The sequence below is a fragment of the Grampus griseus genome, assembly GCF_964374135.1.
Source record: "Grampus griseus genome assembly, chromosome: 11".
NCBI classification, from domain to species: Eukaryota; Metazoa; Chordata; class Mammalia; order Artiodactyla; family Delphinidae; genus Grampus; species Grampus griseus.
The window spans coordinates 91,296,469-91,319,090 of record NC_139005.1 but is presented as its reverse complement, the minus strand read 5'-3'; the positions used below and the strand labels follow the sequence as shown (position 1 = coordinate 91,319,090).

General features: G+C 56.5%; 1 protein-coding gene across 1 annotated transcript in view; it reads left to right on the top strand.

The window, feature by feature from the left end:
- MYH9 (myosin heavy chain 9) overlaps positions 1 to 22,622 on the top strand; it is a 93,208-nt gene that overhangs the window by 46,646 nt on the left and 23,940 nt on the right. Inside the window, exons 4-16 of the mRNA XM_082666068.1 lie at positions 4,938 to 4,965; positions 5,737 to 5,830; positions 9,874 to 9,966; positions 10,459 to 10,522; positions 11,083 to 11,181; positions 11,588 to 11,731; positions 12,471 to 12,566; positions 13,381 to 13,499; positions 15,280 to 15,432; positions 16,437 to 16,610; positions 17,298 to 17,471; positions 19,769 to 19,883; positions 22,380 to 22,573. Of these exons, the coding sequence (XP_082522194.1) occupies positions 4,938 to 4,965; positions 5,737 to 5,830; positions 9,874 to 9,966; positions 10,459 to 10,522; positions 11,083 to 11,181; positions 11,588 to 11,731; positions 12,471 to 12,566; positions 13,381 to 13,499; positions 15,280 to 15,432; positions 16,437 to 16,610; positions 17,298 to 17,471; positions 19,769 to 19,883; positions 22,380 to 22,573 (1,547 nt within the window). The remainder of the gene's footprint in view (positions 1 to 4,937; positions 4,966 to 5,736; positions 5,831 to 9,873; positions 9,967 to 10,458; positions 10,523 to 11,082; positions 11,182 to 11,587; positions 11,732 to 12,470; positions 12,567 to 13,380; positions 13,500 to 15,279; positions 15,433 to 16,436; positions 16,611 to 17,297; positions 17,472 to 19,768; positions 19,884 to 22,379; positions 22,574 to 22,622) is intronic.

Sequence of the window (22,622 nt, the reverse complement as noted above, 5' to 3'; positions counted from 1 at the left end):
CGCGACACGAGGCCGCTGAGGCGTGGCACCAACCCGCAGCCTCTGCTAGCAGGAAGCATTATTTTGCACCTGCTTTTCCTCACCTCTCCGTTTGCTTCCCAAGCACTTGTAACCCAAGCTCGTGAGTTGGGCTGGCTTTGGAGAAAGTGGCAGACAGCTTGCGAGGCCGGTGTGACACATCGTGAGTGGGGATGGCCCGTTCCGCGCAGCACTGAGGCGGGGCTGCCCGTGGCACAGAGGGCCCTGCCCTGTGGGAGCAAAGTGGGGAACTAGGCAGGCATCTGGAGGCCTGGGTTCTTAGCCCAGCTTACGTGACTTTGACCAAGTCATTGGGTTTCTCGGGACTTGGTGTCCTGACCTCTAGATGCAGGTGATTGGACTGCATGCTCTCTAGAGCCTTCCCAGCCTCCAGGGTCTGAGCTCAAACCCACAGGTCTCTCCATGTTTTACACCTGGCGAAGTGCTTTGCATTTTGGCCCATTGGGACCAAAATGCTGCCCCGGAGTTTGCCCCAGCAGCCCGGGGCTCCCATCCCAGGTGACACGGAGCAGGGGTCCCACAGGGGTCTGCTGTGCAGTTTTCGCAAGACAACCCCCTTGGTGGTGGACAGTCTGAGGGCCGCTGGCCATGGGTCGCGCCGTCTCTCACCCCACGCAGGTGTGTTGTCCAACCTGTAGCTGCCCTTGCATTCGTTTTTGCTTGGCCCGTATGCACGGCTGTCAGTTCTCGAGAAACCCGGCTGACCTGAAGACAGGTCCCGCGGGCAGGACCCTCTTCCAGGTGCCCCCAGAGAGCAGCCCCGCGGCAGCTCGGCGGGCGTTATCTTAGTGAGCGCTCTAGTGAGTCAGCCCCGGGCAGCCGCTGTCGGTGAACCGGGCCCGTTCCCTTCCTCCTGTACTTCCTGTCGGGGCTGATGTCACATCGCGGCTGAGCAAGCCTCGTGGCCTTTTATGGACAAGAATCGGCAGCTCCTCTCACAGAGGAAGTGAGCCAGAAGGCCCCTCGCATAAGCCCGTACCTGGGCCAAAATACCTGCGGTCAGGGCTCCCCTCCGCCCACCTGCGCCGGGGCCTTCTGAGCCGGCTGGAAACACCTGTCTGTTTGGACATCTGAATCGGCTCCAAAAGGCCTCAGGGCTTTTGGGGTTTAAAATAAAATCAGGGGAGGGAATGACCTCATCACCGAATATGTAACTTAAAAGCTATCTCGCTGTCGTCATTCCAAGGAGGCTGCGCAGTGGGGGAGCTGGGAGGTGCAAAGGGCTGGGGGTCATTAAGGACAGTTTCCAAGCGCCTGCACTGTGCCTCGCGCTTCAGGCACCCGCATCATTCGGTCCTTGGAGCGGCCCTGCCCTCTGATTCCCCAGAGGCCAAGGGGCCAGGCATCCCGAGGGGCCGTGCAGAGCGAGGATCGTGCCCCGGGCTCTAGGGTGCGCAGCCACTGGCTTTCTTCTCTCTGCCGCTGCTCCAGACACATGGACTGGTGGTTGTAAAGTGTGCTCTCAGGAACCCCATCTCCATTGCCCAAGCAACTCTGATTTTTATCTCCTGCTCTTCATATTAGGGACTCAGGAAGACTTTTATCCTGAGGAAAGGCTGCTGCTGCTTTTAAAAGAGTTGAAAAGCCCTGAAGAGATTCGTATTCTGTCTCTACCCCGTCCCCGTCAAGTCAGTACTAGGGCAGGAGGGGTTCAGGGGCCTAAGTCAGGCTAACGTCTTCATTCTGCGGGGAGCCTGTTTCCCAGAACAGGGCTGTCTTTGGTGGGCGCACTCCCCTGGTTCTGGGCTGTCGGGTTCCTGTCTGTCTGTCTGTCTCCTCTGTTGTGGAGGAAGGAAGGGTGTTTTCAAATAAGCCTTCGGTCCACGTAGACCCAAATAAGGACTTGAGCGAACAATGGAGAGGTCTGGACTCTCGAGGTCCGTGTCCTGAGAGCTGAGCATGTGGGGAGTGAGCATTAAGGAGGGTCCCAGCCGGAATGCACCGGGGCTCTGGCAGAGTGAACTGAGCCAGGCGGAGAGCCGGCTGGCTGCTGAGAATTCCCTCCACCCCCTACCCAGAAAAGATGCTTCTGAGCTCAGGAACCGAGCAGAAGTTTGGTGACACAGGCTTGGGCAGACCAGGGACAGCGCCTGCCTCACCTACCTCCTAAGAGATTACAGACCCAAACCCACTGTAAAAACTGCGAAGAGCGACGCTGGGGGCCACGGTGTCATTCGTGGTGGGCAGGTGGATTCGGGGGCAGAGTTGAGGAAATCAGAAAGGCCTCCCATCACTTTTCCTCTGTGAAAGCATTTGCCCAAATGAATGTTCTGGCAAAGCAAATTAAGGCTTCTTTAAAGTGTAACATGCAAGGATTGGAGGGTTTCCTTTCACGCTGTGTTGACAGTGGTCACTTGGCTTCAGGAATTGGAGGTGGAAGGTCAGAGGGGAGGGAGAGCTGGAGACGGTGGGGTGGATGGAGGTTACATGAGGAGTTCGGGTCTGAAATTGGGATTTGCAGCGTGTGCAGGCCTGTGTGTATGTGCGTGTCTGTGTGTGTGCGTCTCTGTATGCCGTGCACCTGTGTGTGCACCCACAGGCGTGTGTGTGTGTACATGTGCCTGTGTGCATACACACGTGTCTGTACATGCTCCTAAGCATGCCTGCATCCGTGTACATGCACTGTGTGCACGCGTGTCCACGTCCCTGCATGTGCGCACGTGGGTCTGTGTGTGTGCACCCACATGTGTGTGTTTGGGGGCTCTGCTTCCTGTTGTTCAGCAGTTCAGCATCCGACTCCTTCTCACACAATCAGAGGAATTCCAGCCATCCCGGGGACCAGGCCTGGGCAGCCCTGGGAAAACAGTTCTTTCTGGGAGGGATGGGAACGTTTCCTTTTATGGTAGTGGCAGCCGCCTGCCACCCGCCCGGCCCGTACAGGTACATTCTTGCCACTCTCCCAGCGGGGACGGAACACGCCCGCTGCTGGGCCTCTGCCTGCCGCTGGGCCTCTGCCGACATGCAGTGGGGGAGGTGCAGCCCCGTCGTAGCTGTTTTGGTTCCAGACTCATCAAGGTGGGGTGGGTGCTGGAAGCTGCCACGGCTTCCCCAGCCTTTAGCACCGCTCCCGCCGTGCCTCCCCACCCCCCGCCCCACCACCCGCCTTCCCTGCTGCCTTATCGGGACCCTGCCGGGTCTATGAGACTCTGCCCTGCTGTGCAGCCTCGCAGGACCTGGTCCTGTGGGAAAGTCCAGAGGGTGCAGCAAGGTCACCCTCTGGGTCTGCTCTGAGCCCTTGCCCGGTGCGGGGCAGGGTGTGGGCTGTGTCTGTGTGAGTGGCCGGGTTCCCTCCGCACCCCGCCCCCCACTGTTGATATTTCCAGGGGCTGGAGGGAGGGCGGGGGCAGCTGCAGCTTGTGTTGGATGAGCGGTTTCTTTTTACTTCTCCCTGGCCAGACTTCCTCTCTCCCTCCCGAGACAGGAGAAGAGGTGGTCATAAATGCCCACCCGTGCAGGCTGCTGGGATCAGTGCGCTGGAGGCTTCCCTCACGGAGAGGCTGGTGGCCTCGCTGCACAGTGTCTCTACTGGTGCCGAACAGCTAAGTCCGTCTCCCGAGGCCATACACACAGGCAGCCCTGAGTCACCCTCCCGACGCCCTGCAGGTTCCTGGCTGGGCAGTTGAGCCGGTGTGGGTGTCCTTCCAGATCACCGACATCGGTGTCTATCCAGCACTGACACCACTGACAGCTACCAGAACCCTTGCTAGTTCTCAACTAGTTCTCCCGCTGCCCTGACCAAGCCGTCGCCACCCGTCACAGCGACTTCATGATGGGGAAGTGGACAGACAGCAGCCGCCTGTGGGGTTCACTCTGTCTACAGGGCTCCGGGCTGGGTCCTTTTCATGTTCTTTCTGTTTTTCAAACTAATCCTGCCAGAGAGTTAGTAGCATGTTTACTTTATGGATAAGGAAACCGAGACTCGGGAATTACTGACCTCGCTGCAGCCCAGTGTTGGTCAGTAGCCTGGTCCTGGGTTCAGGCTGATTTGACCTCCAGGAGGTGGGGGTCTCCCAGGCGATGGGATAAAATGAGTTTATATTTTCAGCTGTCGCTTAAAATTGCACACTCGGTCCTGAGCCAGGTCAGCCCTAATATCTTAAAGCGTTTCTGCGAAACTTCTCTTTCAAAGCCTGGCATCACCGTTCCTCCTGCCTTCCAGGGGAGTGCACTGTTTATATCCATACTTGCTGACCGGTTCACAGAGCTGGGAGAGTTGCTGAAAGTTCCTGACCCCCGGGCCTGGAGACCACAGGGCTCACAGCAACTGGTCAGAAGCTGATTCTGATGAGCCGCCGTTCTTTCCGAGCTGCCTCCAAACTCCCATTCCTGAGAGTTTTCCCCGTGCCAGACCCCACACTGGTGCTTTCACGTGTGTGACTTCCACGCATACCATCATCCCCCAGGGCTCCAGGAAGGCCGTGCCGAGACAGCATCTTAGCCCAGGCCTGTCCCACGGCAAAGCCAGCCTTGACCTCACCGCTCAGCCCACGTCTTACCTGTGCCTCTTACCCAGATGGGGACAGTGTTTAAAACACCTGCCATGGCCCTCGTTTCTAACAGCGTCAACCTCCAGTTAGAAACACGCGGGGCAGGAAAGTGGACTTCCAGGGAGCTCTCCAGAGGTTGGCTTTCTCGGGGGAGCAACAGAACTCTTTCAGTGTCACGGGGCCAGGTGGGCGGCCAGGGCGGGCAGTTTGAGCTCCCGGAGGAGGGAGCAGCTGCCCCATGTCGCTGCCACCCAGGAATGTCCCTCCTCCCTGTGACGGTGGCATGGAGGGCCAGCGTCCCAGGCCTCACGCTCCTGGGAAGTGGGCAGGGCGATGGGCGGCTCTTCAGAAGTCGGAGCGGGAGGCTTTTCATGTCTGCTGGAGGTTAACCTGATGTCTCTTTTGTTTCAGACCGAGAGGACCAGTCCATTTTGTGCACGTAAGTGTTTCTGTCCGGGTGGCAGGTCCTGCGTCACCCTGATCTGCTCTCACTCTTGAAGGCCCCTACCAAAACCTAGGTCGATGAGGCCCCTGCCCAGTTCAAGCCCTGCCGCTTGCCCAAGGGCCAGGCTTCACGTGGCTCCTTAGTAGTCCTGCAGCGTGGATGGGCTTGATTTCACGGCCAGAGATCTAATCTCCTTCCTCAGAGGAGGCGGTGCGGATGAGGGTGGCAGTGCGGAGAGGAAAAGCAAGCATCTTCTCAACAAGACAGGGCTGGGAGCTGCTTGGGCCCCCAGGACACATTCACTCTGGTGCCGAACCGCGGCTTTCTTTATCTGGGCTTCTCACCTCCGTCCTCTGAACCTAACGAGGAGCTGATAAATAAACCCGTAGCCAAGGAGGTTAACGGCACGAAACATTCCTTCGAGTGAAGTTTCGAGGGGACATGTATACATGCCTTTGACCCCTGAGTCGACAGCCGCCTAAAACTGACTCCTAAGACATTTGGAAGCAAAGGCTGCTAAGTGACCAGGGCAGGCAGCGGACAGATGTTTACTCTGGTCAGGGCTGCGGAGGGCCATGGGAAATGGCCCGAGTGAGGATTTCAGAGCTTACCATTTGTTTGCCCGTCCCCTTTCCTGCTCCTGGCTGTTGGGTCCCTCACTGGCACCCCACAGAATGGGAGACAGTAGAGCTCGTAGTGGGAAAGGGGCAGACGCCGAGGGTTTGGCCACCTCTCCCCTGAGAACTTCCTTGGCTGTCCCGGCAGGGGCGAGTCTGGAGCTGGCAAGACGGAGAACACCAAGAAAGTCATTCAGTACCTGGCTCACGTGGCATCTTCCCACAAGAGCAAGAAGGACCAGGTGAGTGCAGGCCTTCCTCCCCGAGGAAGAGAACTCAAGGATTCGTGGTTTGGCTCAAAATGAGAGTATTTGCGGGGCTGAAGCAGAGGCCAGGCCTGCTTTCACTGAGGCTGGGAGTGGGTCTGGTGGTAGCCCGCCCGTTTCTCCCTTGACCTGCTAACTTTGAGTCGCTATGGAAACCGGAGACCGCCCGAGGTTCGCAGCTAATGCTGCGTGGCCCCCACCTCTGAGGTCGGAAGAGAGGTTCCGAAACTTGGCTCTCAAGTTGATGGAGACGTGCAGGATCTCGGGCAGGCCTGCACTGGAACCCCTGCTTCTGTTGCCTGCTGTTGAAGTGTCTCTGGGTGGACAGCCCCCAGCGAAGAGAGAACGGGCAGCTGGAAAGACATCTCACTTCCCTTTTTTTCCCCTCTCCCTCTTGGTGGATTGTGGTCGAACCCAGCAGTGTCCTCGCTAGGTGAGCTGCACGTTTACTGCACGTTCTACACCAGGAATGCGTGTTCTGTCCATCGTGTGCCCTTGAATTACGATTTTTTTTTCTAAGCAGCTTTTCACCCCACACCATTGTCACTCTCTGCGTCTAGACCTCTTCTTGTAGGCTCGGCTCACTGACTGTCTTGGGAGGAGGGGCTGGGTTGTGACACACGGTGACCTCGCGTGCACTCTGAAATGACAGCTCCTGCAGAATGGGGACAGGCCTCACCACCTAGCTGTTCTCAGATGCTCCAGTCAGGCCCAGAGTTCCCACGGGCACACGGCATGGAAGGCCCCGTGCAGAACCCTGACCGAGGCACAGCGGAGTGGTCATCTGCCCTCCTGGACCCTCACACGCTCAGTGTTCTGGACCAGATGGAGATGGGTGGCTCCCGCCTGCCACCACAGTGCCAGCCCGAAGCAGTGCTGGGAAGGCCGCGCACAAGGCTTCCCCAGAGTGAGGTGTGGTCAGTCGGAAGCATGCCCGTGTGGTGCTCTCTTTCTCTCAAGCACACACTCTTAAACTTCCCCGTGAAATCTAAGTGCCAGTGGTGTCCCCTCAAGCCATCAGGGGGAACTGTGCCGTCTGGGTGCCCCCCGCTTCCTGGGGCGCCGTGCGCAGCCTGTATGAGTAAGTAGTGGTGTGTGTCTCTTTGCATGTGGATCTGGGGTGTGTCCTGCAGAATGTCCTAGAGCACAGTCTTCTGGAATCGAACCAAAAGTAACTTTTCATGTGTCCAACTTCGCAAGGCATTCTGAGTCTTTCTCCAAGAGTTATATTTTGAAACGAATCCAGTTTTCTTTTGCTCCCTCTCTCTACCCACCTCCCTCCCCCATTTTCCATTCTTGTTAGGGGACCTATTTTTAAAACAGGGCTGTGAGGTTAGGAGTTCTCTAGCTGTGGTTTTCCATCTCTGGATTTGCAGTAAAATCCATTGCCCAACTATTCATTGAATGCCTAGTATGTGCCTGGATTTCTGGAGGGTGGCCTTGGAGTCCCTGCCCTGCGGGATGGGAGGCGGTACCACAGTTAGAGAACAGGGCTCCACGCGCCTTCCGTCATGGGCTGCTCCAGCTGCAGGGGGGAAGGCAGGCCCCCAGCACTCAGGACGGCAGGTGAGGGCTGTGACATGCAGGGGCACACTTGTCACGTCCCCTTTCTCAGGTCACTTTTTGTGGCGGGCACCCTGTCTCCGGCTCCAAGTTCAACTCGAGCGATCGAATAGGCTGCCCCTGGCTTCCCGTGACTGCTCAGGTCCTCAGTTGTGAAGGCCATTGACCAGTGTGGTTGATTTCCTTGCCTGAAGCTGTGAAGGGATTGCCCACACACAGCTGGGCCACGAGGCACTCTTGAACTTGGTCTGCGCCCTTGTGTTCTGGGCCTGTCGCAGCATACTTTGGGGGCGTGCGCTCCCCTCCGTGACCCAGGTGCTCATCCCAAGACCGCCCGTCGGGACACCCCACACCTTACCTTGTGGGGGACCGGGCTTTGGCCAGACAGCAGGTTGGCAAAGCAGAGCTTGGTGAAGGGACTCTCCAGGTGGGCTTCCAGAGGCTGAACAGTGGCCTTTCACGCTCTTCCTCTTCCTCGCTCTGTTTTCTGTGTGCTAGTTAGAGCCCCGGGCAGAAACTCCACCCAGTGAAGCCCTTCAGGAACCGGGTGGGTAATTCCAAACCTCGTGAGTACGCACTGCCTACCTTGTAATTTCACAGTATGTGGATTTCATTGAAAAATAAAGGTCTCTTCTGTTCTCAATGAAGAGAAACCCATAGGTTAGCTGCCACCATTGTCAGCAGAGAGCTCGGCTTGGGAATCCGAGGTGGTCGCTCCTGGGTTGGCCTGGTGGTCCCACGTTCCACGGTAGCAGCCCGTGTCCCCGACAGAGGCCTTAGCTTTGCGTCCAGGCTGGCGGCAGGCTCCGGTAGGGGCCAAGCTCCCATCTGACTGCGGGAACGGGAGTGGCTCGGCCAGCCTGGCAGCCTGGCCTGTGCTTTGAGAGGATGTTGTAGCGGGTGGGTGAGCAGAGCGCATCCAAATCTGGCTCCATGGGCTGCCTTGGCCGCCTTCCCAGGCCCGCCTGAGCCCGGGGGATGGAGGCCCAGTGTCCTATGACCGCTGGTGCCAAGCACTCCCGTAGAGCCCGCCTGTGGCTCCACTGACCCTCCTCCACTTAATCTGTGCGGTCCGAAAACAAGACTCCCCAGCCCTGGGAGGAGCCCTGACCGGGGCTGGCTGTGGGAAGAGGAGCGTCTGCCGGGGCCCCTTCTGGTCTCTGGTGGGCTCGGCCCGACCCCAGAGCATCCTGGGTGCTCTGCCGACAGGTCTCGTCTGTGGCAGGTGTGCCTGGGAGGCTGTAGTTCACGGCTCTCCCGGGAGCCCCGGCTACTACCCGTTCTGCCCTTCGTCACAAATTACAGGCAGCCTTTATTTCCGGAAAGTCCTGGCTTGACTCCAGCCCCGCTGATAAATATAAAACCCCACCTGGCCCTTGCGTGGTGTCCTCTCTCCCTAGAGGGTGCCCGGCTATGCAGGTGAACAAGAGCCGTATTTTCCTCAGGCAGTGTTAGTTATTACCTGGCCTGCTGGCAGGATGAAAGGCCTGCCCACCTGACAGGGTAGAGCCCCCAGGTGGGGCCGGGGATGCAGGGGAGACAGGGCAGTGACTGACAGGTGTGAGGTAGAAACCTTGAATTCGATGACCTACTTTGCTGGTTGATGGCTGGATGACCTTGGGCAAATCATTCCCCCTCCCTCAACCTCTGTCTTCTCTTCTCTGAAATGGGGCTATTCTGTCTTTCCTACCCTAAGTATCGTGAGAATCCAGGGTTAAGAAGGCATAAATAAGGGGGCATGTTGTCAACCACCAGGTGTCATGAGACCCCAAGTCGGGTTTACTGGTGTTCTCGACAAGTGATTCAGAGCGCAACGTGGGCCTTGTTGATCCCATGCTCAGATGCCTGAGCTGCTGGGAGCAGGTTTCGGGGCGGGGGGAGTGGAGGACAGGGGACCGGCAAGGGGAATGCAGAGTTTATTCGGACACGGACGAGACGAGCTGGTGTCTTCTGTGGATCTGGTTCCCTCCCTCCTTGTCCTGTGGGAAAAAAAAATTTTTTTGCGGTCTGTCAGGTGGGGCCTAGAGGCAAGGAGGACAGAGGGAGGCCAGCCTACCTGGGAAGGAAACTGTCCAGGGGAAGGAATGGCGCCTTCGTGTCTCTTTTTGGCTCACGTGCTACTTCGCGACGCATCCTCCAGGGTTGATCCAGGCCACTGGGCCAGGTCCCCAGAGCTAGCTGGGTGAGCCGCCTGCTTTCCTTTTCGATCCCTGGTCGGTTAGCCCAGGGAAGTAAGTTCAAACCAAGCAGGGTTTCCAGATGCCTGGCGGGAAGGTCACTCTGGAGTGACACGGGGACTGCCAAGACCGGCGTGGCCAGAGCCCATCCGGAAGCCCCAGTCCCTGGCAGGTCGGATGTGTGGACACAGCTCTGCCACCTCCCCTCCACCTGGCGGGGCAGGTCTGCCAGCCCACGCCGCTGCCTGGCCCACACTGCCCCTCTGGGTTCCTTTCCAGGGTGAGCTGGAGCGACAGCTGCTGCAGGCCAACCCCATCCTGGAGGCCTTCGGGAACGCCAAGACCGTCAAGAACGACAACTCCTCTAGATTTGTGAGTGCTGGCGCTCACGGGCGCCTTCCCCACCGGCTGCTCGCGCCCCAGACGCGGAGGAGGGTCGGACTTGGCGCTTCCCGGCCTGTCGCGTGCAGTAGGCTGGATCATGCACCTGTATAAGGAGCCTGCTCGGCTCAGGTGGTAAAGCCAGCGAGGCGGTGGGGAGTCCCTGCCGGTGCCCTGCTTGTCCTGCTGTAACCGGCAGCCGGTTAGAACGCAGGGCCAGACCAGGCAGGAGGAACACCTCCAGATGACTTCTTCCCTCCTCCCCTCTTCCCCTCTGTGGCGGAACTCGGGCACCGCTGGAGCTGGGTCCGGCTCAGGCTTAGCCGTGTGGCCCTTCTGAGTCCCGAGCACCCATGCCGTTGGGGTGCGGGGCCCCTGGCCGGGGACACAGGCTCAGTCTCTTGGCTTTCTGCCTCCAGACTGTACCACTGGAGGTGGGACTGGAGGATGGGGCCTCTGATCTCTTCATCCGTCTTTCCTTAGGGCAAGTTCATTCGCATCAACTTTGATGTCAATGGCTACATTGTGGGAGCCAACATTGAGACTTGTATCCTTGTGGTTAATTGTAACAAGTGTTCTGGGTCTGGGGGGGAGAGATGTGACCTTGATGGAGAAGAAGCTGCTTCCTGATTCCAGCAGTTTCCCCTCTCCGGGCCTGTTATGACACCTTGTCTGTGCCGCCCGGAAGAGGACCGGGATTAAGCTCACTGAGAACTCAGCTCAGAGCTCAGGTTTCTCTTTACGGGCGGGAAAAAGTTCAGCTTAGAATGGGATGGAACCACGGAAGATCATCCAGTGTGGGTCCCAGAGAGTGGAACTGGGTGGACGCTACTTTGTCTCTCCCTGGTGTTAGAGCCTGTGCTGGTGAGAGTGTTCTGAGCTCTGTTCTCTTGTGAGGAGGGGGCCCTTTAAACAGATAAGGCTCCCAAGTGTGAGGGCTGCTGCCGCACAGGCTACACCCGTGGAGGGTAGGGCCAAGGTAGTTGGCCTTTGTCTTGTTTTGCCACTTTCTGCTGGTGAAGTTCCGTGGCTTTGGACAGGGCTGGGGGCATGTGGAGGGCTGGCTGCCCCCTCTCCAGCGAGCACGATTCCTTAATGTTTGCAAAGACCTCCTGGAGAAATCTCGTGCCATCCGCCAAGCCAAGGAAGAGCGGACCTTCCACATCTTCTACTACCTGCTGTCTGGGGCTGGGGAGCATCTCAAGAGTGAGTGGTGGGCCCACAGCCTGACACGGGGGCTCCCCCTGCTGTCGGGCCACACACTGCAGTTAGGAAATGAAATCTCGGCCTTTGGGTGGGCCAGAGAGGGGCGTGACTTCCGTCCCTGGGCCGGCTGACGGCTTGGCCTGTTTCCGACCACGCCAGAGGAACGCCTGGCAGGTCCCTGTGCAGCTGCGGACCTCGGGGCCCCAGTGCTCTCAGGCGGGGGGGGTCTACGTGCGTGCCCCTCTCACACGCTGGGGAGAGTCGGCCTTTCCAGCCACTCCGCGGTTTCTGGGGTATTTCAGGACGCTCCCCGGTCTCCCACACCTTTGTGGTCACGGTGTTGACTGGAGCCTCTGGTTCCAGCACCTCCTGACCTTCACGAAACCTTGCCCTCTGCCCCCCACAGCTGATCTCCTGCTGGAGCCGTACAGCAAATACCGCTTCCTGTCCAACGGGCACGTCACCATCCCCGGGCAGCAGGACAAGGACATGTTCCAGGAGACCATGGAGGCCATGCGGATTATGGGCATCCCAGAGGAGGAGCAGATGGGTGAGGGCCGCTCCTCCCGGGGCAGCCTGGGGAGCACTTCCTGCTGGCGCCGGCCCTTAGGGAGTCTGTGACGGCCGGGAGGAGGGCCCTGAGTGTGTGGTAGACGGTCCCTCAGATTGGAGGCTCAGGATTATTTCTTCCCGGTCGTATTGCCTGGGGACATAGGGGAACAGAGGACAGGCTACTAAGTGCCCAGGGTCTGGGTCCACCACTCGTGCTCTTGCCATTTGCTAAAAGTGGGCTAGTCCTGCTTTGTCCAGGGCGAGCGTGGAAGGGGCTTGGCTGGGGTCTCCGCGCTGGCGGAGCTCAGAGTGAACACAGTGTGCGGCTTGCCTGTGTCTTCTCGTTTCTCTAGAGGGAGGGTGAGGAGGGCCTGAAGGCTTTATTTTAGGAAGATTGGGAGACTTCCATTCTCTAGCGTTAGGGTCAGTCACCTTAGCTCCACAGATAGCATGTGAATGGATGGGCGTGGCTGTGTCCCAATAAAACTTTATAAAAATAGACCACGTGCCCCTGGGTAGAGGCGCATCCTTGGTCCGGACTTGGAGATGTTGGGAATGTTAACAGAGCTTGTATCTAAGCTGAGGTCAGCCAGAGGCCCTGGAGACATGCTTTAGGCCGAGGCCTGGCGCCCCCCACGTGGCTCGTCTTGCCTGAGGGCCTCTGGGGGGAGACACCCCACTCAGGGGCTTATTCCACCCCCCGCCTGGTTCTGACCTGCCTTCGATTGCACCTGAAGGCTTGCTGCGGGTCATCTCAGGGGTCCTCCAGCTCGGCAACATCGTCTTCAAGAAGGAGCGTAACACCGACCAGGCATCCATGCCCGACAACACAGGTGACCGCATGGGCCCCTCACCTGAGGTAGAGGGGCAGGTGCCTGGGCTTGCACTGGCTTAGGAGAAAGAGTCTTGGAGAAATTGCACACACTCCTGTCTTTTCTGTTGCGTGTGTGTTTGTGGCTGCCCGTCACTCTGTACTTTTTGTGAAACACACATGAACACGACCCTGCTGCTGCTTCACAGAGTAAGCATCAGAATGAGTTCGAAAAGCCATGATCCTATGGCCCAGCATTTCCCCTCATTTGTTCTGAGACCAGACCGGTTGTCTCTGTAAAACAGTCATTTCTGCTGTCACTTGCCTTGCACGTGAACTCGCGAGGACGTGAAGCAGTGTCGTCACCCCAGCTCCTCGGTCACTGCTAGTCCCTTGGGTCGTTGCAGCTGACTCGCTTATGTTAGCCTTCACATGCGCTTCTTAGGGGCTTACGTTACCCTTAGCTTCTTAGGGGCTCTTGAAAAAATTTGACCCACGCGCGTGTGGATTGCCCTGTTCCGTCCCCTGTGTCTGGGGCAGCGCTGCCTCAAGTCAGTCCTGTTTGTGGGTAGGACCCTCTTTCACACTCAGGACATGGCCAGGGGTGTGCGGAGGTACGGACGCCAGGCCCCCGGTTAGGACCCGTGCTGCCGGCCTGTCCGAGGGGAGAGCTGGCTGTTCCGTGTGCCGTGGGGGAAGGGCCGGGGCCCGGGCTGGTTGTCCGGTAACGATCGCCCAGTAACCACAACTTTCCCAGGGTGAGCAGAGGGACCCATTCTCTTGGGTTTAATTCAAGCCTTTTACCCGTTCCCTCCTTACCCTTTGAAAATCATCAGCTGCCCAAAAAGTGTCCCACCTGTTGGGTATCAACGTGACCGATTTCACCAGAGGAATCCTCACCCCTCGCATCAAGGTGGGACGGGATTACGTCCAGAAGGCTCAGACGAAGGAGCAGGTAAGCCCTCTGGCTGGGGTCGGGCCGCCTCCTTTGCAAGGGCCGCTGCAGTGGCCAGGTTGAGGCCTGCGCTGCAGCATCCTCGGTGTTCGGTACTGTCACCTGGGTTCCTCACTGGGTCCTCACAGCACCTCGGAGAGCAGGTGGTGTTACCCCCACTGAGAGCACAAGGAAGCTGGGCCCAGGGTCCAGGAACATGGCCAAGGCCCCCGCCTAGGAAGCGCCGCCCTCGGTGGGAACTCTGGGCTGCCATGTGCCTGTTCCCTGGAGTCGATGTTGAGCTGATGGATGGGCGAGGATGCAGGGGTATCCTGTTCCAGGATAAAGCGAGGCAAGCCCAGAGCGTTCCTGTAGCACAACTCATCCTGGTGCCAGGGCGGCGGCACCCGCCATTCTTGGAGCCCAGGCCTCAGGGCTGTCTGTCCCCCACGTGCTGTCCTGCTGCACGTGGCGAGAGCCGGGCAGGGGTCTGTGCTGCTCGCACGTGCCCGCCGCCCAGGACCCGAGTCCCTGCCCGCAGGGCCTCTGTGGGTGGTTTCTAGTTTCTCTCACGGCCCTGGCGCTGGGTGGTTTTAGGCCGCTGCTCCTCCCGTCTCTCAAAATTTCTTTGAATTCACGTTGCTGAGTTCTTTTTCCAAAGGGTGCCGCCCACTGGGCCTCCCGCTGGCGGCTGACAGCTGGTTCTGGGCAAAGCCCTCCCTCCAAAGCTGTTTTCAGAAGGCAGCGGGCATGATCATGACCAACTGTCCATTTCCCTGATAATTAAAGAAGCTTAATTTTTTCATTATGAAAATACTACATGAACACTTAAGATTCAGAAAAATCAAAGAAGTCTAGAGATGGAAAAAAATTGCCCCAGTCCTACCCAGTGATGCTTACTGGGCAGCTTTTTCCTTCCTGCAAGGCCTTTTCCTTCTTTCTTCTTTTTTAAACTACTCTTTTTTTTTTAAATTTACTTATTTATTTATTTTTTGGCTGCATTGGGTCTTCATTGCTGTGCGCGGCCTTTCTCTAGATGCGGCGAGCGGGGGCTACTCTTCGTTTCACGCGCGGGCTTCTCATTGCGGTGGCTTCTCTTGTTGCAGAGCACTGGCTCTAGCTACGCGGGCTTCAGTAGTTGTGGCTCACGGGCCGTAGAGCACAGGCTCAGTAGTTGTGGCGCACAGGCTTAGTTGCTCCGTGGTGTATAGGATCTTCCCGGACCAGGGCTCAAACCCGTGTCCCCTGCATTGGCAGGCGGATTCGTAAGCACTGTGCCACCAGGGAAGCCCCCTTTTTTTCCTTTTTAAACGTAGTTGTCACCTTGGCTTTTCATTACGGAACTTCTTGAACATTTGCACAGTAAAGTGGAGAATAGCGCAGGGAGCCCATGTGCCCATCACACAGGCGTCTTCAGGAGTCACTGACTCAAGGCCAAGCTTGGTTCCTGGTTCATCTGGTCGCCCTGCACCCCTAACTGTGTAACTTGAAGCAAATCTCGGACATCTTGTCATTTCTTCTGTAGATACTTCAGTTCATCTCCATTTATTTTAAAAAGGTCTTTGCAGATGTCTAAGTTCACTCTGCCTGTATTGTTGGATATTTAGGTTACTGCAGCTTCCTTCATTGTAGACAACACCACAGTGAACGTGTTTGTGCATGAAGCTTTTTTTCCATCCTTAGGGCTGTTTCTCTTGGTGGGGGGGGCGGTCCACAGGGGACATTACTGGGGCAGAGGGAATGAGGACTTGAAGGCTTCCTGTATCTGACTCCCCGCCCCCCCGGGTGTCCCCTGCACCAGGCTGACTTTGCCATTGAGGCCTTGGCCAAGGCCACCTACGAGCGCATGTTCCGCTGGCTGGTCCTGCGCATCAACAAGGCTCTGGACAAGACCAAGAGGCAGGGCGCCTCGTTCATCGGGATCCTGGACATCGCCGGCTTCGAGATCTTCGATGTGAGCTTCTCCCTTTTGCCCCCTCCCGCCTCCTGAGCCTCTGGGCTGCCTTCTCCTGGGACTGGGGTCCTTTCTCCCATAGCCCCACAGCAAAGCGAGCTGGCCACCTCCTTGCTTGTGTGGAGACACAAGACGCCGGTTGGGTGTATTTTTAGCTTAAACAAGATGCCCGGTGGGGTGAATTGGGAGATTGGGATTGACATATATACACTAATATGTATAAAGTGGATAACTAATAAGAACCTGCTGTATAAAAAAATAAATAAAATAAAATTCAAAACTTAAAAAAAAAAAAGAAAAGATGCCCTTTGCCAACCAGAAAAGCTGGCAAGAATGATACCTTCTGGATGGGGTTCCAGGAGGCCTCATGGACAGGGGCTTTCTGTTGATTCATTGTTTATGTATTCTCAAATATTATGAGCGTTGTGACAAGATATGGTCCCTGCCCATAAAGACATCAGGTAGGAAAAACTGATAAAGTAGATCAGCAGAGGTTCTTATCCTGGGGTCCATGGCAGATTTCAGAGGAACCATGAACGTGGGTGGGGAAAAAAAATCACCTCTTTATTTTTACTAACTTTTCATTGAAATGATGCAGTGTTTTGAATTGTGGCTTGAACAGAGTGTGCAGACCTCAGTTGCATTAACAGTGGTTGGATGTGTCACCACTAGAAATCAGACGTTTTCACGTCACAGCAGTCATTGAAGAGATATAGTATCAGTTACGTTCGTCTCCTTCAAAATTCTGGAAGTTGTTAAGCCCGTGGCTCGTGCCTTTTAATGAAGGAGCACCGTGTATTCCTGTCACAATATTTTGATAATTACATTTCAGCATAACTTCTTTCTTTTAGAATCTATTTTATGCGTTTAAAAACTTTATCCTGAGATAAGGGACTTTACAGGCTGCTGGCGAGGTCCGTGGGCCCCAGGAGGTTCTTGCCAAGGGACTTGCAGGCCGTGTAGCGGGAGGGTGGCACGTCCGTGACCCTGTCTCCCTCTTGCAGCTGAACTCCTTCGAGCAGCTGTGCATCAACTACACCAACGAGAAGCTGCAGCAGCTCTTCAACCACACGATGTTCATCCTGGAGCAGGAGGAGTACCAGCGCGAGGGCATCGAGTGGAACTTCATCGACTTCGGCCTCGACCTGCAGCCCTGCATCGACCTCATCGAGAAGCCAGTAAGAGCCACACCTGGGGGGGCTTCACCCCCGCCCTCTCCGCTCTGCCCTTCTGGGGCTGGAACTACCCAGAATTCTGACATGAAACGATTTGCTTTTGCGATGAGTTTTTTTTTCATCTGTTGCATCTTCTAACAAACAAGAACCCATGTGGCTCCCAGGCCTGTCAGCCAGTCCCCACGATGTCCGAGTCTGCTCTCTTGTTTTATAAACTCAGTGTACGGAAGGCTTTTGGGGCTCTGGGGTGCTTCCTCCTCCTCGGGGGGCTTGTCCTAAGTGTCACCTGTCACCATGTAGCTGTGTGGATATGGAGGGCGGGGGAGGGGATGCGGAGGGACTCGGGGAACGGGGCATCTGCTGGGGGCAGCCTCTGGACGTGGGCCGGGGGTCTGCTTGGCCCATCAAGCCCGCCAAGGGATTTCCAGTGCACTCATTGGAGAGCCCTTCTGATGCAGCTGTAGCCTAGACCCCAGCAGTTTCTTTTGAGCTAGAGCTCTTAAATTGAGTGCTTTCGGCAGTGCTGCTGCTTCTTCTTCCTCTTCTTCTTCTTCTTCTGTTTTTTTTTCCCTCCCTGCGGGGAAGCACTGCCTACCTTCTGGAGAGATTCTGGGCTTGGGCTTCTTACGAGGGCAGGAATGGGTGGGTTTCCAGGTCGAGCTCACCCGTGCGACGCTGTGCTTCCTCCAGGCAGGCCCCCCAGGCATCCTGGCCCTGCTGGACGAGGAGTGCTGGTTCCCCAAAGCCACGGACAAGAGTTTCGTGGAGAAGGTGGTGCAGGAGCAGGGCACCCACCCCAAGTTCCAGAAGCCCAAGCAGCTGAAGGACAAAGCGGATTTCTGCATCATCCACTACGCTGGCAAGGTGAGGCGCACATGCACAGGAAGGTGTCGGCCGGACCTGCGTAGGAGACTTAGAGGCAATTCTAAGACCGGGAGCCCCGAGGTGTGGGGCGGGGCGCAGTATCCTTGTCCCGTGACTCGTCCGATAATGTGCCTGGTGCCTTCAGCATTCACGGGACTCCCCCACCTCGCCAAGCACCATCACGTGTTCCGTTTTGTTAGAAGCTTGCAGCAATCCTGTGAGGTGCTCAGGCTGGTGTCCTGTTGTGTGTTATCATTAGGTGCATTTTCCAGGCGCGGAAATGAGATTTGTGCTAAAGACGCAGGCCGTGGAGTCTGTGTTAGAGCTCTGCCCCTGTGTGACTTTGGGCTGGTTCCCTCACTTCTCTGAGCCTTGGTTGAGTCACATGGAAAGTGGGGGTGACCACCACTGAACTGGGTAACAGGGATTAAAGGAGCTTGTGAGCCCAGAGTCGGCGGTCGGTGCTCTGGGGCAGGGCCTCTCAGCCTCCACACTGCCCACTCGGGGGCCGGGTCAGTCTGTGGTCGGGGCCCGTCCTGTGTGTTATAGGATGTTTGTCAGTGTCTCTGGCTTCTCCCCACCAGAGGTCAGCAGCACCCTCCCTACTTGCCAAACCAGAAATGTCTCCAGACATCCCAGAACATCTGCCACATGGGGGTGGCACAGTCCTCTGGGTGAGACACACCCGTAGATGATGGCTTTGTTATTGCCAAGGCCACCGGCCAGTAAGTGGCAGAGCTGCCTTCACACCAGCTGGCTTGTTCCTGGGGCTTGAACCTAACTGAACAGGGATGTCCCGAGTCTGCAGAGGTCCGTGCTTAGACTAAAGCTGGGTTTTCTCAGCAAACTGTGTTGCTTGCATGGAGTATCTAACTATTGGTTACACTCGGGTGTGTGATGAGATTTATTTATTTTGGGGGGCTGTGCCGTGCGGCTTGCAGGATCTAAATTCACCAACCAGGGATCGAACCCGGGCCCACAGCAGCGAAAGTGCCGAGTCCTAACCAGTGGACCACCAGGGAATTCCCACAAACTCCCTGTTTAAAAAACCTCTGTTTTCTCGTTACCTAAGGTAATGGCACCTAAAGCCCCATTTCCGCTTCCACCCCTGTTAGAAATGTAGCAGGGCTTTTGTTGCACTGTTGTCTGTGATGCGGAAACTGGGAACACCCAAAAGCCCCCGAGGGGCCTGAACGGTGAGACTGACCGTGTGCATCCTCGCCTGCGCTGCACCACAGCAGCTAAAAGGACAAGGATGCTGCCTGTGCCCGGGGGACAGATGGCCGAGACACTCAGCTCCAGGGTTTGTCGTCTCCCAGGAGGTAACTCTGCCCCTAGGGAGAAAGAAGCCACCATCCTGTACCTTGTCATCAATAGCAGTACGTGTGCGGAAACCTGTCGAGAGGGGCCAGGAGGGGACCACCGGCTGAGAGCGGCGGTTACTGCTATGTGGTTTAGGGCGGGAGTTGCAGCAGCTTCCCGCTCTGTTTGTATTGTTAGAATACATAATGTTGTACCACTCTTGTTATTAAGGACATATTTCAAAAAAGATAAGAATAGGGGGCTTCCCTGGTGGCACAGTGGTTAAGAATCTGCCTGCCAATGCAGGGAACACGGGTTCGAGCCCTGATCTGGGAATATCCCACATGCTGCAGAGCAGCTAAGCCCGTGCGCCACAACTACTGAGCCCGGGAGCCACAACTACTGAGCCCACGTGCTGCAACTACTGAAGCCCGCGTGCCTAGAGCCCGTGCCCCGCAACAAGAGAAGCCACCGCAATGAGAAGCTGGTGCGCCGCAACTAGAGAAAGCCCGCGCACAGCAACAAAGACCCAACTCAGCCAAAACTAAAATAAATTAATTAAAACAGAAAAAAAGATAAGAATAACACATATCCAGGAAAACCTGGGTATCCTGAAATGACAAAGAAAAAGTAAAACTTACTTGCCTGTTACTAAAAAGAAATATTACCACATTTTGGTTAATGTCCTTTCAGGATTTTTTCTTTATGTTCACGTTACCTTAAAAAAATTAAAAACAGAACATTCCGTGGTGTAACTATAACCATTTGCTTGGGGTTCGCGTGGCTTAAATTTTTTGCTTTCTGCGTGATTCCGCAGAGAACATCTCATGGAGGCTCCGCCCTGGCCACTCATCATTTCCTTCTTGGGGATGCAAATGCCGGGCCGGGGGTTCACAGTTTTTAATGTTTCCGCCTGTGGGGTCGGCTGGTCATCGGAGAGGCTGCGTGCGCCGAAGTCCCCCAAGCAGCCCGTAACCTGGGGTCCCGTCTTGCAGGTGGATTACAAAGCTGACGAGTGGCTGATGAAGAATATGGACCCGCTGAACGACAACATCGCCACGCTGCTGCACCAGTCCTCCGACAAGTTCGTCTCAGAGCTGTGGAAGGATGGTACGCCCTTGGCCCTCACCCCGCCTCCCGGTGCCCCCGGCTGGGCCTCTTCCCTCCACGGCAGCGGGCCGAGCCCAGGACGTGGACCGCTTAGCACCCGGGAGCCTGGGATCCTCCGACCCTTACGGTCACCCTGTCCTTGAGCCCCGAGCATCCTTGAACATGCTGCGCAGCCACTTGCTCTTGGGCAGAGGCTTCCCTGGGCTCCGCGGCCACAGACAAGCCCTTTCTAGCGCGGGGGGTGGGGGGGGTCGCGTGATGGCCCGGCGCCCAGGTTCCCGTCCCACTCCTTACTGCCTCCCTGCCTCTCCCCGGTAGCTGGTAGCTCCGGAAGTCGTTCTTTTCCTTGTCTCTGCTGGTCTCTCCTCCCTTCTGCCTGGGTGTTGCTTTAACCTCTCTGTTGCAGAGACGCAGAGCACCCAGAGAGCCCATTTCTATCAGCGCTTTCCTACCCTCCTCCTCCTAGAACCAGGTGACTGGCTGCCCGGTGCGGCGTCCGTCCGTGTGTGGTGCACCCAGGGCTGCGTGACGAGAGCTTCTGCTCAGCGTTCTCTGCCGTGGCTGCTGCTGCCTGACTGTGCCCCTTCCCTGGTCTCGGCCCCGGGCTTGTGGGGAGGGCCCTTCCCCCTCCCCATCGCCTCCAGGCCTCCAGTGGAAAACCAGGCACATCAGGGCCGTGTTTTGATATTGACACTTCTTGTTAGATCTTAAAAGGAAAAAAAATCATTTTACAATCTATATCCCCTTCAGAACTCCCGCCCGTGAAGGCGGTGTCTCATTGATTGCATGGATGCCGTGTCTCAGCACGAGGTGCTGTGCGCACTGCTGTTACACGTTCGTGTGTCTGTGCGTGCGTGCACCTGTGTGTGTACGCAGCAGTCACCTGCTCCTCCCGGGCCAGGCCTTCCGGGGGCAGGGCACACTTACATGAAACGGCGAGTTGTTACGGGGCGTGTTTGACCTCACGCTGGGCAACCTGAGTGGCCGTCACAAGCCACCCACTCCCAGGACACCTTTGGTGGCCAGAGGGGCCCTGCGGTGGCTGCATGAGGTCCAGATGCCTCCCGTTTTAATTGAGAGGGTTCATCGGGTCCATCCTCACTCCCAGCTTCCCTCTTGAGCAACAGTCCTTTGTGTTGCCTTCAAAAAAATAAGAGATCTGGCCGCAGAGGAATAGGAAACCGACTTTGTCACAGAATTCTTAACTTTTGTAGCCAGCAATGGAAGCTTTCAAATTTAACATTGGCTCTTGCTTAAGACTGGCCTCAAATTGCCGGCCACTTAGGTTGGGTTTGTTCGTTGTTTTGTTTCCTCCTGGGAGGAAGCAGTTCATTTCATTGTTCTGGGTGGGAGCCATGGTGATGAGGGCTTCTTCCTTGGAGGGTGGGCTTAGATGATAAAGACCCCTGAGCTTGGAGACCAGGGGAGACGAGAGGGAGAAGGGGTCGTCACTGGCAGAAGTGGTTGTCTGGAACTCTCTGCTCCGACACCATTCCTGCTGCGCTAGGTCCCTGATGTAGAGAGCCCTGCGTGGGGCCGCTGCAGACAGAGAGGGGCTCGTCCAGAGTCCTGCAGGCGACGGCAGAGTCGCTTTAGAGCTCCTGCCTTCTGACTCCTAGCCCAGTGCTCTCGGGTAAAGGTCAACGTGAATTCAGGGTGCTGAGTTTTTCATTTCATCTGGGATCCGAGGACTACAGGGTTCCTGTAAGTCAAGTTGAATACCTCCTCGGAGCCAGGCAAGTGGACGAGCTTGGCTCGCCGCTCCAAAATGCGTTATTAGGTCTGTTTTCTTTTTACAGTTATTCTCATAGCAAAGAGTTGTTATTTACCAGCCATCACAACACTCACCAAAAGGCTACACAGCTCCTATCAACTTATCTGAATCGCAGCTAGTGTGAAAGGGGATTCTGTTTTGTTTTGTTTTGTTTTGGAGTATAATTGCTTTACAATGTTGTGTTAGTTTCTGCTGTACAATGAAGTGAATTAGCTATATGTACACCTATATGTCCTCCCTCCCACCCCCATCCTCCACCCTCAACACACACACATCCCCCCCATCTAGGTCGTCACAGAGCACTGAGCTGAACTTCCTGTGCTTCCAGGTTCCCACTAGCTATCTGTTTTACACATGGTAGTGTATAAACGTCAATCCTAATCTCCCAGTGTTAGCTCTGTTGTGTCTCTGGGTTAGGAGCTTTCCAGGGTGGCTGAGATGAGCGCCGTGGATGTGGAGTTAGCCTTCACAGGTGCGCTGCTCCCCTCAGTGGCTCTGCACCCTTTCCAAAGAGTGCTTCCTGCTTTCTGCTCCTTGCTCACAAGGCCACCTTCGCTCAACATTTGGAGATGACTTTAGCCTGCTGTGTAGACTCCAAGTAGAAACAGTCTGCTGTTCCGTAGTCTCCTCTCTTTCTGTCCAGATTGTCTGTCTGTCTTTCCCACCCCTCCGCCCTCACCTGGACCGCCGGGTACTCAAGTGCTTCTGCGTGCTCTCTGCAGTGGACCGCATCATCGGCCTGGACCAGGTGGCTGGCATGTCGGAGACGGCGCTGCCAGGGGCCTTCAAGACACGCAAGGGCATGTTTCGCACGGTGGGACAGCTGTACAAGGAGCAGCTGGTCAAGCTCATGGCCACACTGAGGAACACCAACCCCAACTTCGTCCGCTGCATCATCCCCAACCACGAGAAGAAGGTGTGGGCGGGCACACATGCGGGCCACTCCACTCTTGTCTGTCTCCCTG